Source organism: Fistularia commersonii, chromosome 25 (genome assembly GCF_037954325.1).
Source record: "Fistularia commersonii isolate RoL2024-O1a breed Wild chromosome 25, RoL_Fcom_v1.0, whole genome shotgun sequence".
NCBI lineage: Eukaryota > Metazoa > Chordata > Actinopteri > Syngnathiformes > Fistulariidae > Fistularia > Fistularia commersonii.
The window spans coordinates 2,024,831-2,040,825 of record NC_141308.1 but is presented as its reverse complement, the minus strand read 5'-3'; the positions used below and the strand labels follow the sequence as shown (position 1 = coordinate 2,040,825).

The following is a 15,995-nucleotide window of genomic DNA, read 5'->3' as shown; positions in this document are numbered from 1 at the left end:
CTTGTCACCAGATTCATCCTACAAATCACCATTGTATACTGTCCAGACAGACTCCCATCTACCACTATTTTGCAGTCACTGATCTCCTTTAGATTACATTTTGTATACAAGATGTAGTCTACCTGAGTGCTCTTACCACCACCTTTATAGGTTACCATATGTTCCTGGCTTTTCTCAAAAAAAGTATTCACTACAGCCATTTACTTTTCCATTTCCATCGATACCAAACCCACCCATCATTTCTTAATCACCTCTATTGCCTGCACCAAAATAATAATTGAAGTCTGGACCAATTAACACTCTCTCGCCTCTGGGGATATTCTCCATCACTTTAACTAACTCACTCCAGTACTTCTTCCCCTCAAACCCACATCCCACCTGTAAGACATAGTCACTAACAACACTGAGTATCACACCTTCAATTGCGAGGTTCAGACTCATAGGTGTATCCAACAATCTTCTCCTCCAGAACTTTCCAAACAAATTCCTCCTTCAAGCTAACATCTACTCCATTTCTATTCCTGTCAATACCATGATAGTGCAACTTAAAACCTGCTCCTAAGCTATTAGCCTTACTACCTGTCTAGCTAGTCTCCTGGACACACAATATATACATCTACTTTCTCTGCATCATGTCAACCAACTCTCAAACCTTTTCTGTAATTGGCCCAATATTCAAAGTCCTGAATCAGTCCCAGGTTCTGGCCTTCTTTCTTTTCTCTATGCTTCTGAACACACCTTTCTCGTCTCCTTTGAGCAACAGTAGCCCAATTTCCAGTGGTATCCTGTGGGTTATTGGCACCAATAGCGGTCGTTGATAACCCAGGCCTCGGACAATCTGGTATGAAATGATTAAGTTTGATTTGCATTTTTGGTTTTGGCACAAGTTTTATGCCGGATGCTCCTTCTGACCCAACCCTCTGCATACATTCGGTCTTGGGACCGGCGCAGGGGCGCAGAGAGACATTGGCTTGCGCCCCCCTGAGGCTGCACTAGGTATAATTGTTTTAAACACAAGAACTGTATTTTTCTAAGAATTGTGACAAACTCATTTCATACATTCATACTTTCATGAGTCCTTTTAATATTCCATTTATGTTACACAGACATTTATAAACCAGAATATTGATCCTTTCAAGATCCCTAAAGAAATTAGTACTTTCTACAATATCCATCTGCATTGAGGAAAGCATAATCTCACATGATGAAATATGACTCTTCTCTGGCTCCAGGGGTAGTAAAGCAGTGGTCTCGATCATCTCAACAAAGTTGGATTTAACAGTCCAAGATGGTAGGAGTGTTTGAATTCTGTTTTTGGGGTGATCCATTCCTTCAAGGTGAAGAAGAGAAAAGTGCTTGTTCATTTTTGGTTGCCAGCACAATACGTCATATCCAAAGTTCTCCCCATGCTTTGGGGCTTTCCAAAGCACTCATGCTTGAGTATTGATACTCAGTCTGTTTAATTTCTCATCATAAATCCCCCCATACCCCACCTCACTCTTTGTAGTACTAATGGTATTTCTGCTGATAAAAAGTTATTTTTGTCCTTTTCCCAAGATTTTGTGTTTCTCTCCCATTCTTGTATGAATGAGCTCCTCAGTACGTCATGATATTAAAGCTGAATTTTGGCAGAGTTAGCATTGCCCCAGAGCTGTAATTACTAATGCTTTGCACTGCCACCTCTGATCCACCCCTGTTGAAAATATTATTACTAGTCTGTCTCTTTGGAGCCACACAAGGAGTTCTGTTAAGCCTGTGTCTTTACTCGGGGCGTTACAACAACACTCAGCTCATATCCCAGCAGGATCCTGGGGCATATAATCTGATGTGCAGTATGATGAAGCAAGTAAGCAGTTAATGATGAATCAAAGAAAACATGATGCTTAAGGCATTTTTGCATGTCACTCTGTGTTTATTTCTTCATTTGTCATCTTAGATATGTGAATTTAAAGCAAGCAACATACAGGAAGCCTCATATAATGAAAGGATGAAAAAGACTGTTTCGAGAGCTTAGATCATACCTATTTGCCTATGGATCTTTTTCTACTTAATTTTCATTTTTGTATTTTTTTCCCTGGTTTTGAATATTTCATAAACTCTGCCAGTTAGCTGAGCTCAGTGACAGGTGGGTGTTCCAGAGGGGCAGAGTGGAGGGAGTGGGACTTTGGCCTCCTAAAGAGGGCAAGGAGTGGAAGTGAACTAGTGATGCTGTGTTCATGATGCGCTGCAGAGATTTTCTGTTGTAGTCTGTGGAGCTTCTGGCCAACACAGTGATATAGCTGGTCAGGAAGCTCTTGGATTCCCTGGGTGAAAGTGTATATGATGGGTGTAGAGGCTTTCGCTTGTTTGAGTGACTTCCTTCCTGTAGTGGGTCTCCTCATCCTTGGTAATGTAACCCACCAGAGTTGTGTTGTCTGCAAACCTCACCATGCGATTGATGCAGTAGGTTGGTGTGCAGTTGAAGAGCAGGGGACTGAGCACACAGCCCTGGGGGGCCCCTGTTCTGAGTGTGATGTTGCTTGAGATGTTGTTGCTGACTCGTACTACTTGTGGCCTCGCACAGAGGTCCAGCAGCCAGTTGCAGAGGGAGGTATTGAGGCACAGATGTTGAGGTTTGTTGATTAGTTGTTGTGGGATTATGGTGTTGAATGCTGAACTGTAGTCTAGGAACAGCATTCTCATATAAGAGTCTTTGGTGTCTCGGTGGGTGAGAGCTGGGTGGAGATCCGAGCAGATAATGTCTTCTGTGGACCGTTTGACCGCTTTGCAAACTTGAAGGGCCCCAGGGTATAGGGGAGGATGGATTAATGCACTTCATGATGATCAGGGTCAGTGCTATGGGGCAACAGTCATTGTAGCTGGATGGGGGAGGCTTCTTTGGCACAGGTATGATGATGCTGGATTTGATGCATGATGAAACAGCCGCTTGCCTCAGGGATGTGTTTAAGACGTCCGTGGAGATGTCCTTAAGCTCCTTTATGTAGTCCTTCAGCACCCGACCTGGGATTTTGTCCGGGCCTGATGCCTTGCAGGTGTTGATGGTGGAGAGTGTGCTATTCACATGGGCAGAGCAGGGCTTGCTCAAGGGACTGCAGTGGGGTCTTCTGTGGATGTGTGTTGTTTTGTGTCTCAAACCATAGTAAGAAACCGTTGAGATTGTTTCACAGAGAGATGATGTTACAGAGATGTGGCACAGGTTTGTAGTCTGTGATGGTTGGAATGTGCTGCCACAGGCTCTGTGCATCTCCAAGATCATCCAAGTAGGTTAATCCAAGATCTTGTTTGCTCTTAGAAATAAAATAGAACAGGATAGTCTGTGCTGAGTTTTCTCAATTTTTGGTTTATTATACAGTACCTGCTTATCTGCAAATGTCCGGTTTTGGGTAATTGGTATTTTTATTCTGGTGGTCAGCGAAAGTCAGACAGAGGTTGTGTTATATTTGTCTTTCTGTGTGTACATGCCATCAACACAAGTCCTCTGCTGTGATTGTGAATGTGTTTGAATGTGCACTTGGAAATTTAAACAAGCAGCTGTCAATTTTAATCAACAGAGCAAATTGCATGCCTCAGGCTCAGGTAGTCCAATTACGGGCAGACACGCTCAATGTATGAGCAGAAGCCCTGGCCCATCTTCCTTTATTCGAACAGGGGCCGTTGGAGAGGATGCAATGTTGGTTGGTGTGTGAAGGGCAGACACTGTCAAGAGACACTACTGAGAAAGATAGTGAATCTGATGTACATTTTGACTATGGGTGGACTGAGGAACCTAGTACATGTAAGTATAAGGAGTTGGTCAAAAAGGAAACTGAAGGAATGTGACTGCTGAAAGCAATGCACTAAAACTGAAAAAAATGCACTGAGATTTCATAGGAAATCTGTCTCCTTTGCTTTTGCTTTCCCTCAGGGTGGTAAGATCCCTGTGAGATGGACAGCTCCAGAGGCCATTGCTTATAGAAAATTTACCTCTGCCAGTGACGTGTGGAGCTACGGCATCGTCATGTGGGAAGTAATGTCATTTGGAGAAAGACCATACTGGGACATGTCCAATCAGGACGTAAGTACTTTCACACACAGAACTGCTACCTGTATGTTACCTATTTGAGGAAGATAATATAAATACATTTTCTAAAAAAGATGGGATATTGCGTAAGAAGGAGGCAATTTACTTCGGGATTAATAAAGTTGTTCTAATTCTAATTCTTATTATTCTTATTCTTAAGAAATGTCTATTACATATTTGTTATAATTAGACCAAAAGTAAAAACGTGTTTATCAACATGAATAGGAAAATAAAGAAAATAACAGATCGATTTAAGTGATAAATTGGTATTGCCATTTTGTAGCATCTTGTCTCAACACTCAAACCTAAAATGTCCATACAGATGTGCCTTATACATCTATTTGTTCCATGGGTATGCAATCAATGAAAACTCATAGAGGAATGGGTCTTAATAAATCATACATTTTTATCATCTTCCATCTTGCATTATCATCAAATATGCCCTTGACTCTGACTTTGAAGGATGACTTATTATGGGCACAGTATCTCGCTATCCCCTTTCCTTTCTGCTTTGCTTTTAAGAGCATGAATGATTGCTGAGAGCTCTGCTTTGTTCATCATATTCATTGGATAAGATCCACACACAGGAACCAAACACACACAACGCTTGGATATGGTCCCATGCTATGAGGTCTTCCTCCCTAAGCTCCTTTAGTGAGATGACTAGCTAACCATCAGGCCTCTATGGACCCTGTTCCACAAGGACCATCCAAATGAGCAGATGTTGCCTCAGTGGGCCAGCAGCAAACACTGCCTGGCGGGATGAATGCAGAGAGGAGGGCTGGCACTGCTCAGCATGTCCGGCTGTTTAGTTTCCCCCACACATATGTACATAAAAACACATATAAACCCTTTGTCGAAATGTTACCGATTTGCATACAACTTTGTGAAAGGGTTGCCAAACTGTACTTAAATTTAGCCTTTGTGCTTAAGACCTTAAAACACTTTATAGCCTTGACTTTGACACTTTATAGTTTTATTTGTATTTCTTACCCCCCCCCTTTTTTTTTTTTACTGTTTATACAATTCCCCACTATTATTTATTATTTGTTATGTTTTACTTGAAACTCTGGCACAACAGTTTCCTTCGGGATAAATAAAGATGTTCTTATTCTTATTTAATGAACGAATCAAATCAAAGGATAAATTATCGATTTGTTTTCCCTTTGATCTGCCTAAACAGATGTTCAAAATTTGCCCAAATCGTCAAGTTCTGATTAACCCTAAACTCAAACGAAGGATGTCAATGTCAAATCCTGTAATCGCTTGACTGACTATCTCTGTATGGTTTATGTTGCCTCAAAAAGCTGTGTGTCATGTGTCAGTCAATAGCCAATGGAACCTTGGACAGATTTCTTAAGCATTTAGTTATTTTATTTACAAGTGATTTAAACAGTGGCACTGGGGCACGTTAGCTGATTCAAAAGAGCAAAAAACATTAAAAAACACCTTAGTTATTTGGGTAACATTAGATTACCCAATATGATGTTGAATGATGGAATTATGATGTATCACTGACCTTGACTTTAAAATAGAAGACATATCCCATTATCCCTTGCACTCCTAGGTAATAAATGCAATCGAGCAGGACTACCGTCTGCCACCGCCCATGGACTGCCCCAGTGCCCTCCACCAGTTGATGCTGGACTGTTGGCAGAAGGACCGCAACATACGACCCCGCTTCACTGACATAGTGAGCACACTGGACAAGATGATCCGTAACCCTACCAGTCTCAAAGCTGTAGCAAACATCCCTGCAGTGTAAGTAAAATATCTAAAACAGAACAGCAAAATACACCACCACACAATGTTCATATCAATGATCAATTCACATAATGATCCACTATATATTTGTTCAGAAAATATTTGAAATGTATTAATAAATATTGAATATAAAAGTCAGAATGAAGCAATGAAGGGCAGCCTTCTTATTGCATACGTAATGCACAGTGTATCATTGAAATGGTAAAATATGGCTGACCCAGGGCACTTGTAAATTGACGTCAATAAGATGGGCGAGAAAATTTTGTTTACAATGGCATACAAACACAGTTTTAATTGGCATTGCCTAAAGCCTGTGCTGCATTAATCAGCTTTAGGTATAAAGTGTACAGTTAAGAGTTAAAATGGATGCAAAAGGTTTTTTAAATGGGAAAAAATAAAGTTACAGGATATTGGTCTTAATGTGTCGATGAAACCCGTTGAATCAGGCCTAATCTCTTTCTTCCAAAGGACTTTTCTAGTAACTTGCATCTCTTATCATCCCCAACAAAGTAGCCCTAAAGAAATTCTTTTTCTATGTAATGTGCAATTTTATCCCTTAAGAACCAAGATGAAGTGAGAATATCCAAAAGCATCTCTTTCACCTGTATGTATTCAGAGACACCCAGGGACTATCCCAGATTTCAGAATTACAAACTAATCCATATTTTACAGTGTAACTGCTAAGAAAGATAGATACAAACTCACCTTCAACCCAAACCCTACCCCCCTTTCTCTACCCTCAGGCCTTCTCAGCCACTGTTGGACAGATCCATACCTGACTTCAACAACTTTAGCTCAGTGGAGGACTGGCTCACTGCCATCAAGATGAGCCAATATAGAGACAACTTCCTCAACTCAGGCTTTACCTCCCTGCAGCTGGTTGCCCAAATGACCTCAGAGTGAGTTCATTTCCTCTCTTGCATATGGCACTTGACGAGCACACTGGCATTCAAAGTTGACTACATGTATTTTTAGCACTAATGCCGTCAATTCAGTTCAAGTAAATCTTAATAGATACAGTTCCTTAATAGAAACATGGAAATATAACTCATTAAATGAGAATTTTTCCATCATTTTATCAACAGTAAAACATTTTCAAAAATGTTTTTAAGTTGTATTTTCATATTACTAAATATAGAAGTGAATTTTACATACAAAAATTTTCATAATCACATTAATACAATATATGATAATTGAAAAACATTATTAAACATTTTTTATTAAAGGTTGATACAACTCTATACGACATCATTGTTTTCTAAAATTGTATCCATCCATCCATCCATCCATCCATCTTACCCCGGTTATCCAAAGTCGGGTCGCAGGGGCAGCAACTGGAGCAGTCAGCCCCAGACCTCACTGTTCCCCGCCACTTGGTTCAGCTTCTCTGGGGTGACCCCAAGGCGTTCCCTGGCCAGCCTGGAGACAGTCTCTCCAGCATGTCCTGGGTCTGCCCCGTGGTCTCCTCCCAGATGGCCATGCCTGGAAAACATCCCCGGGAGGCTTCCAGCAGGCATCCTGACCAGATGTCTGACCCACCTTATCTGACTCGTCTCTATGCAGAGGAGCAGTGGCTCCTCCCGGATGACTGAACGTCATCTTCTCCAGATCCACCACACATGTAGACTGGTTGGGCAAACTCCCATGCTCCCTTGAGGACCCTGCCGAGGGTGTAGAACTGGTCCACTGTTCCATGACCAGGACGTAAACCACACTGCTCCTCCTGGAACCAAGGTTCAATGACCTGGCAGACTCCTTCTCCAGCAGCGCTGAATAGAACTCACTAGGGAGGCTGAGGAGTGTGAATCCATTCCCCTTTAGTTGGAGCACACCCTCCGATCCCCCTTTTTAAAAGGGGGATCACCACCCCAGTCTGCCAGTCCAACGGCACTGTCCCCAACATCCACGCAATGCGGCAGAGGCATGTCAGCCAGCACAGCCCAACTGCATCCAGAGCCTTGAGGAACCCAGGGCGGGCCTCATCCAACCTCAGGGCCCTGCTACTAAAGAGCATTTTGACTGCTTCAGAATCTTCAGCCCTGGAAAATAGGTGTCCACTCCAGAGTCCCCCAGCTCTGCTTCCTCTTTGGAAGGCATTTCAATGGGGTTGAGGAGGTCTCAGAAGTATTCCTGCCATCGATCTACAACGTCTCGAGTTGAGGTCAGCAGCGCACTGCTCCCACTGCACACAGTGTTGAAGGAGTACTGCTTCCCCCTCCTCAGCCGCCGGATAGTGGATCAGAATATCCTTGACACCCGCTGAAAGTCGTTCTCCATGGTTTCCCTGAACTCGTCCCACGCCCGAGTTTTTGCCTCGGCAACCACCAAAGCCTTATGGTACCTTGGCCTTCCGGTACCTGTCAGCTGGCACCGGACCCGGTAGGACTTGGCATCCTTTACAGCTGGGGCCCATCAGTGGCTTCTAAGGTTGCTGCCCCAACAGGCTACGAAAGCCTTACGGCCACAGCTCCTTTCTGCCACCTCGACGATGGAAGCATGGAACGTAGCTCATTCGGACTCAGTGTCCCCTGCCTCCTTAGGGTCTGCCAGGTCTGACTGGCATCCTCCCCACCATCGAAGCCAGCTCACCAGGACATGTGGTCGCAAGTCTGATTATGCAACCACAAGGTCGATCAAAATCAAAGAACTGTGGCCAAAGGTATGTTTGTGCCATTTGCACATATGGACACCTTTATGCCTGAACATGGTGTTTGTTATGGACAATCAATGATGAGCACATACATTACATTACATTACATTTGGCAGACGCTTTTATCCAAAGCGACTTACAATAGAGGACATAGGGACTGCAAAGAACACTTGCAAATACAAGATGCACAGGAAATATACAAAACAGTAAGAACATACATCCAATAACCGAACACCGCTCGGGTTCAGATTGGGGGTGGGGTGGGGGGGATGGGGTGCTCCACCCAATCATGCCCTTCCAAGTCGCACTGTTGTTACCCATGTGAGCATTGTAGTATGCAACTGTTGGGTGCATAGCCACCAACTACAATCAGAACCCACCCCCACCACCTGAAGGCGGAAGGAGGTTACCCTTTCGAGTACAGGCGCCAAGTCGGGGGGCAGTCAACATGACCACACTTGCCCAGTGCCTCTCACTGCAACTCCAGAGTATAAAAGAGTCCAGCCTCTCTTGAGAGGTCTGATTCCAGACCCCACACTGTGCATCGAGGTGCGTCTGACTATATCTAGTTGGAATCACTCAGCCTCGTGTACCCGCTCAGGGTCCTCCCCTGCCAGAGGGGTGACATTTCGTGTCCCAAGAGCCAGCTTCTGCAGGCGAGGATCAGGTCCAAGGTCCTCCACTGCGGTCAACGGCCGGCTCGCACTGCATCCGACCCCCTTGGCCCTCCCTGTGGGTGGTGAGCCCAAGGGAAGAGGGACCCTGGGCAGGCACAGCTTCTTTGGGCCATGCCCAGCAGAGCCCCATGAGTAAAGGCCCGGCCACCTGGCCCCCAGGCCTGGCTCAAGATATGGACCCAAATGACCCGCAGCCGGGTAAAGGAAAACTAGGTCCAAACTTTGTATTCTTCATGAGGTTCTTCTGAGTCCTCTTTGTCTCGTCCCTCACCTGGGACATCTTTGCCTTAGGTGACCCTTCCAGGGTCATAAAGTCCCTGACAGCATAGCTCCCAGGAGCACTGGGAGGCGCAAACCCTTCCACCATGGTAAGATGGCAGCTCACAGAGGGGTCTAAAGTAACTGTGGTTAAATTGTTATTTTTTTGTAATTCTGTTGCAAGAGTCATTTTTAAAAATACTCACTCTTTCTTTTATCATTCTTTTCCTTACTTATAACAATGGAAATAATTTCCTCAGTTGTCTTAAAAGATGCTATTCTTTCTCTCAAGGGACCTGCTGAGAATCAGAGTCACCCTGGCAGGCCACCAGAAGAAGATTCTCAGTAATATCCAATCCATGAGGGTACAGATGAGCCAGTCACCAACAACTATGGCATGACTACATGAGGCGCTGTCCAATGGAACGGGCAGCATTCGCAGGACTAATAACAATGGCAGCCCTAGAATGACCCCCAATCCATCGGAACGCGCCAGAGTCGAGACTATAGTCTTAATCTAGTCCGCTACCATAACACAGGAGACCAGGGTCAACACTACCACATGGTTAGCCAGTAACCACCACACTTGCAATTCACATTCAGGAGTTCAGGGTCCAGACTTTATACTGTTTTTCTGGTTATCCATTGAAGAAAACAACAGTTGCTGTGCCATTATTGTCATTGTACACTGAAAATAACCCATGAGAATCTCACATCAACACGAGAAATATCTCAAAGTTCAGACTGTATGGGGAAAAATGAGTAATATTGTACCTCCTTATTATATGGTCTAGAAGTGTGAGACATTTAGAAAAAAATATGTGATCTGTGATTTTATGCATATTGTTGTCAGTATGTGCATTGAAGATGCCTTCAAATGGCCAGAGATGTGCCCCAGAAGAAAAAGCAATTACTAGCAGCAACAAAAAGAGGGGCACAAATACAGGGATGTACAGTGGCGCACCATCTTTAACCTTCACATCATATTTTGCTTTGTCTAAACATTTTTGAAAAATGCATTTAAAATGTTTTTTTGTTTTGTTTGTTTGTGTGTTTCTTTTTTGTTTTATGCTTTTTTTTGCATTTTGCCATGTACTGTCAATTTGTTTTACCACTATAGCAAAGAGCTACCCACTTGTATTCTAAAGTAAACACTACCTGTAGAGGCTTGGGTGGAAGGCCTGGCCAAAGGACTTTTCCTACCAGCCACACCCAGAGTCAGATAATATAAATATGTTTATCTCCTGTTAAATATGATTATATCTTTCATAAGAAACCTTCATATTGAAGGTGATATGTATGAATATGTATGTACAGACCTTTCTGCTTGCATTTTTGGCAAAGACATTTGTTGACTAGATTGTGATAGACACATGCAATGTGTATGTAAAGTCTTATGATGCCCTGGTTCCCTTTGGTTGATGGTACAATGGACACTGAGTTTGGAGGTCTCCCTTATCTAAGAGCAGGGGTACAATCCTGACTGAATCTTTAACCTGAAGAATATTTAAAATGAATAATCAGGAGAAAATTGGTATTGTTGTTCTATATGAGAATCACTTTAGGTTGAAAGATAAGTGATGAACTATTCATACATTGGAGATCATGTTAAATGTGACTGTACACATTCTGTCTATTGCTGGTAAGCACTTACTTGTACAGAAATATTTTATGTTTTAATTTCTTTTTGTTACTTTTGTTTGAAGTTCTCAGCATCCAGAGAGGAAGGAAACACCATGTTACACTCACATTCATGGTAAGTGTCCCCTCATTGAATGAAAGCATACCTCAAATTGCTTTATATCTTATTGATTTTATGTCTAGCAAATGTGTATCTCGTGGTCACAAGTAATAACCCAGCCAAGACAAGAGTGTCACTAAATTTGACATGCATAGAAGAGTACCTAATCAAGGCACTAGAAATCAAAATGAGTCAGTATTAGTCTACCATAAGAAAGTGAACATCTGGGTTGTTGCTTGCCAACTCATGCCTGATGTCATCTGACAAACACTCAAACCCAACCAGCCGACATGTCACACTGAGTTGAATGCCACACAAACTGCCGTATACTGTACTGCTGCATTTAATCCATGCACTCTGACATGAGCTGCTGCCAAAACGTGCTTGCACGTTGAGCAAAATTGTTGTACAGTCAGAGTTACATGCTCTATGTACCACCTACAGTGATTTTTTTGGAAATGCTGCATTCAGTTCCAAGTTCTCTACACTTTGTTGGAGCGACATTGTGACTGAATGTCTAAGTATGAAATACTGTGGAATGATGGATTTTAACAGGGGTTGATTTCTCTGTGTTGATATCTCTTGATGTTGTAATTCTAATTACAATGATTGAAATCTGTAAGGTGATAATGATTAGTGGCAGTAACAATTGGGTAGCCAGGTTTTCAAGAAGAAGATGTTTCTGCTGTGATATGTTTTGCTTTGTTTTATTACCGCTTGATTATCTTTTGCTTTAAGCTATAGCTTTGGTATACTGTATAAGGTACACTTTGTAGATTAGGTTTCATATCAGTTGTTAGCATTTCTGTTTTAACAACAGGCCTCAAATCCTGTGAGAAATGATCAAGTTTACAATATTGTTTTGATATGTTTGAATACAATTTTCATACGCCTTTGTCTCAGTATTAGCAGTAGCCATGGCTAAAGCATGGTGACATATATATATATATATATATATATATATATATATATATATATATAGAGAGAGAGAGAGAGAGAGAGAGAGAGAGAGAGAGAGAGAGAGAGAGAGAGAGAGAGAGAGAGAGAGAGAGAGAGACAGAAGATAAAAGATACCCCATCAAGGTACAGGGTATTCACATCACCAAAATCCCAGGACCTTAGGGTGATGCCTCAGGCTACTTGCTTTCCAACTATGATGAGGGCAGCATTATAGAATTTCACACACTTTTTAATGGACCAAACAAAAAAATGCCTCCACCCTCCGTTTTTAATTGGGAAAGTTAAAATTACAAACTTTTAGATATTTTGTACATGAGTGTTTGACAGTACTGAGATATGTACCTGTACCTCCTTACATGTTGAGACAACCACGAGCCATGTGCAACATCCCCTCAAATATGATCAAATATCAAATATTATTTTGCTTAGCCCGTCCAGATCCATCTACAAATTACTTTGGGGGGCACATGAGTAATATAAGTTTTATGCGTCTTGCATTTAGATATATAAAGTCACAGCAGCTGTAAAAATCATACATCAAAACATCCTCATCTACCTGACCTCCCATGCTTGCCCACTGGCTGGCAAATCTTCAGCTCATTTATCGTGAAATCCAAGCTTTCCAGTGCCTGGACTGGGGTGGGTTGGGCCAGGCAGGGCCTGCGAAAGAGTTGGCTTCATGCTCCAATGGGCCCAGACAGGGAAGCAAACACCTGCTGGGAACCCCATCTGACAAGCATCTGATCGGCTAGAGGGAGGGAGACTGATGGTTCTGTCATGAACAGAAAAAAAACAAAAAACATAATGATGACGATTCTTAAAAGGAATTGAATCGTGGGGCTTAAAGGGAAACCTGCGTGAAGAATATGTTTTTGACAAAAGTCTTGAAGTTACATCATTAAAGTGATTCAGCTGTTAATCTATTGGCATGATCATTGTGGTCACATACTATTATATAAATATTATTTGGTTTCATTTTTTGATGGAAAATATCACATTCTCACAACTGGCCTTCCTCATGGGCAAAATCAGTTCTCCGGCTCATTGATTTTTCAAGTATTCCAAAAAATAATCACATGCTCTTCAAGCTTGGCATAAATCCTTTTCACTGAAGCCAGTGATTTAATTTAAATGCATTAGTCCTCTATTCAACTCAGTCGCATCCATTTGCTTTTCAGCCCAAGGGCCTATGAATGTGATGGTAGAATGTATTCATTATGCAACAGTGTAATTCTTTTTTCCTAACATTTTCTGTTTGTCTTTCTAAATATCTGACTATAATGACACTTTGGATTGATAAAAGGAGGCAGTTTGCCATTCCTCTCTGAAAGTAATTTTATATGGAAGCCGCTCTACACAAAGTGATAGGAAACATAAGTATAGAGCCTGTTGAATGTGTGATGGCACAGTGAGTGTTGGAAAGTGACCAATGAGCCCCTTGTCATCATGCTTGCCATTTATGGTTCAGAAAAGTGATTCATCTGAGGTGACTTCCTAACATACTTGCTATTAAGGCACTGCGTTCTCCTTGTATTTTCCATTTCAGACTCTGTGGTCGATTTTCACCCATATCACATATAAAACAGAAGATCCACAACCCTTCATATCTACATATTTGCATGAACACACAAACAGCAAACACACTGAAGAATTTCTGTGGGCAACCAGTTAGAAGAAAGACCATATGAACATGGACCTCTTCCAGGATACTTGTCACAAACTCCAGCCATGGTACACAATGGACGTGAGCTGTTTGTGACTGTGCACATGTCATTGTTTATTGCATTTGAGAGAATGAGAGAATGTATTTATGTGCGCACAACAAAAACATTTGTGTATACAGACATTTATATGGGCACGGGTACATTGTTTTAACAGTGCAAGCCTTTTTGTCTTTTTTGGTTTCTGTATAGCTCAAACATGTAAATTGTGACAAGTATGTGTCAAGAGTTTGTAAGCTGTAACTTTCTGAAAACTATTGTACTAAAAATGCACTCAATAAAGCCTTGGAAAACAAGTGGAATCGCTTTATGGTCCGACTTAATGGACAATAATTCTGTTTTCATGAATTGATAGTCTAGAGGGCAGACAAGAGGGGTTATTATCCAGCGCTCCTGCTGTCATCCCCGTGTGTGACATCTAATGGGTCTTTTCATAATGACAGTGAAAATAAACAGCTTTTTGTTACCGGCAGTCTGGTGGCACACTTTGAAAGCCATCCTCCACTGATCAACGAACCATTGCTTGGTATATACACACCTTAAATAGTTATTGTTTCACATTTTTCCAGAGAGGCACTATAAGTGGAAAAATCACCATATCAACAGTACTATCCGTTTCTCAAAGACAGAAGCTCACCCACAAAAATAAAAATACACAAGAGTCAGATTACCCTCATAAATTACAGAGGCCTTCAGAACACTTTGCACTTTACATGTCACTCCAGAGAAACAGTTTTTGTTTTAGTTGATGAGTATAGTCGAAACATATCGGGACGTTTCCAACAGTCAGATTTCAACCACAAGTACTTACTAGCTCCTGAGCATCATATTAGCTGATAAAAATATGTATATAAAACCATTGTGAATTGGAACACAAGTAGTTTCAGAGATTCAGCGATGACTATCAAAAACTTCATTAAAAGGAGAGGAACAGTCAAGTCACATTATTAAAAAGAGACGTCACAGTCCCAAATAGAAGACTTGCCATGAAATAATTACCTCCGCTGTGGTTGCTCACCGACTGGAATAAAATGAAAAGCATAAAAAAAGGCTTGTTAAATACAGCTGCAACAATGAAAAGGTATTATTTTTGCAACCTTAAGTCATTTGAATAGTCTGTTAAATTTGCTGGAAACGAATGTCTTCCAGTTAGACGAGTACCCTTGATGTGACAGGTTCAAAAATCTCAAGACCCCTCTGATTAATAGAGCATCATCTTTTTTGAGAATTCGCGACATTGAAAAATATGCCTCGTAACTTGTGATTTTTGATCGTAACTGTGAAGTGAACGCCTTATACCAACCCCTGTTGGCACGTTTAAAGGTGACACAATACTCAGAGGACATCTCAAGGTCATGAATGTTGTTGATTACACCTTAAGCACTTTTAATAAATGAATTTTATTATGTTCTCTGCAACAGTCTTACCATTTGTCTTTTCATTCATTAGGATAGTTTGTCACTGTTATCTTAACAATTAGAATGATAGTAAACGACATGTGCCTTCATAACAAGGACAGACGACATGATTAGTTATGATTGTTGCACTATGACTAAGCATAAGAGAAATGGGAGCAGGAAGACAAACTCAAGCTGTCAGTGAGACAAATAGATGAAGACACAGATGAGTATGTAGTGTTTCTCTGAAAGTATACTTCATCTTTAAGGAAGTGTTTATCTTTGACGAAGTATTCAGCTCACTTACTTTCACATTAAAGTCACAGGAAGTTTGAAAAGTGACTTCTCAGCGGCAAATCTTTCCCTTAATCAGTATTCCCTGAGCAATCACCTGCAAGAAAAGGGATTGGTGCACAGCAGGGAACTCCTGCAGAGGGAGTGAGTTGGAGAGAAAGCAATCCAACAGTGCAAAGTAGAATGTGGGAGTAGAAAACTTTTAGAGTATACTGAGTGAAGGACATTGGCTGAGCACTGTGAACTTCAAACCATTGAAGTAAGTTAGTTGAATTAATTTATGAGTGATGTAATCAGAATGACGACAGGGCTTCAGGAAGATTTTGGTATGTTTCCATTAATGTTGGAGGAACAGGAAAAGAAGCAAGTGACAAATTTAGTGAAAAATTAATAAAAAAAAACAATTAAAAATGATAACCGGTGATTGTGTATTAAACAATACTACAGAACAATATTTTTTTCTCTCTAATCTT

At 41.5% G+C, this 15,995-nt stretch overlaps 1 protein-coding gene across 2 annotated transcripts in view; it reads left to right on the top strand.

Moving 5' to 3' along the window:
* ephb1 (EPH receptor B1) overlaps nt 1-15,249 on the top strand; it is a 175,583-nt gene extending 160,334 nt beyond the window's left edge. For both annotated transcript variants that reach the window (XM_086172083.1, XM_086172082.1), the window contains exons 13-17: nt 3,905-4,054; nt 5,628-5,821; nt 6,568-6,723; nt 9,702-11,165; nt 13,657-15,249. In XM_086172083.1, the coding sequence (XP_086028209.1) occupies nt 3,905-4,054; nt 5,628-5,821; nt 6,568-6,723; nt 9,702-9,810 (609 nt within the window). In that variant the 3' untranslated portion in view covers nt 9,811-11,165; nt 13,657-15,249. The remainder of the gene's footprint in view (nt 1-3,904; nt 4,055-5,627; nt 5,822-6,567; nt 6,724-9,701; nt 11,166-13,656) is intronic.
* The last annotated feature ends 746 nt before the right edge of the window (nt 15,250-15,995 follow it).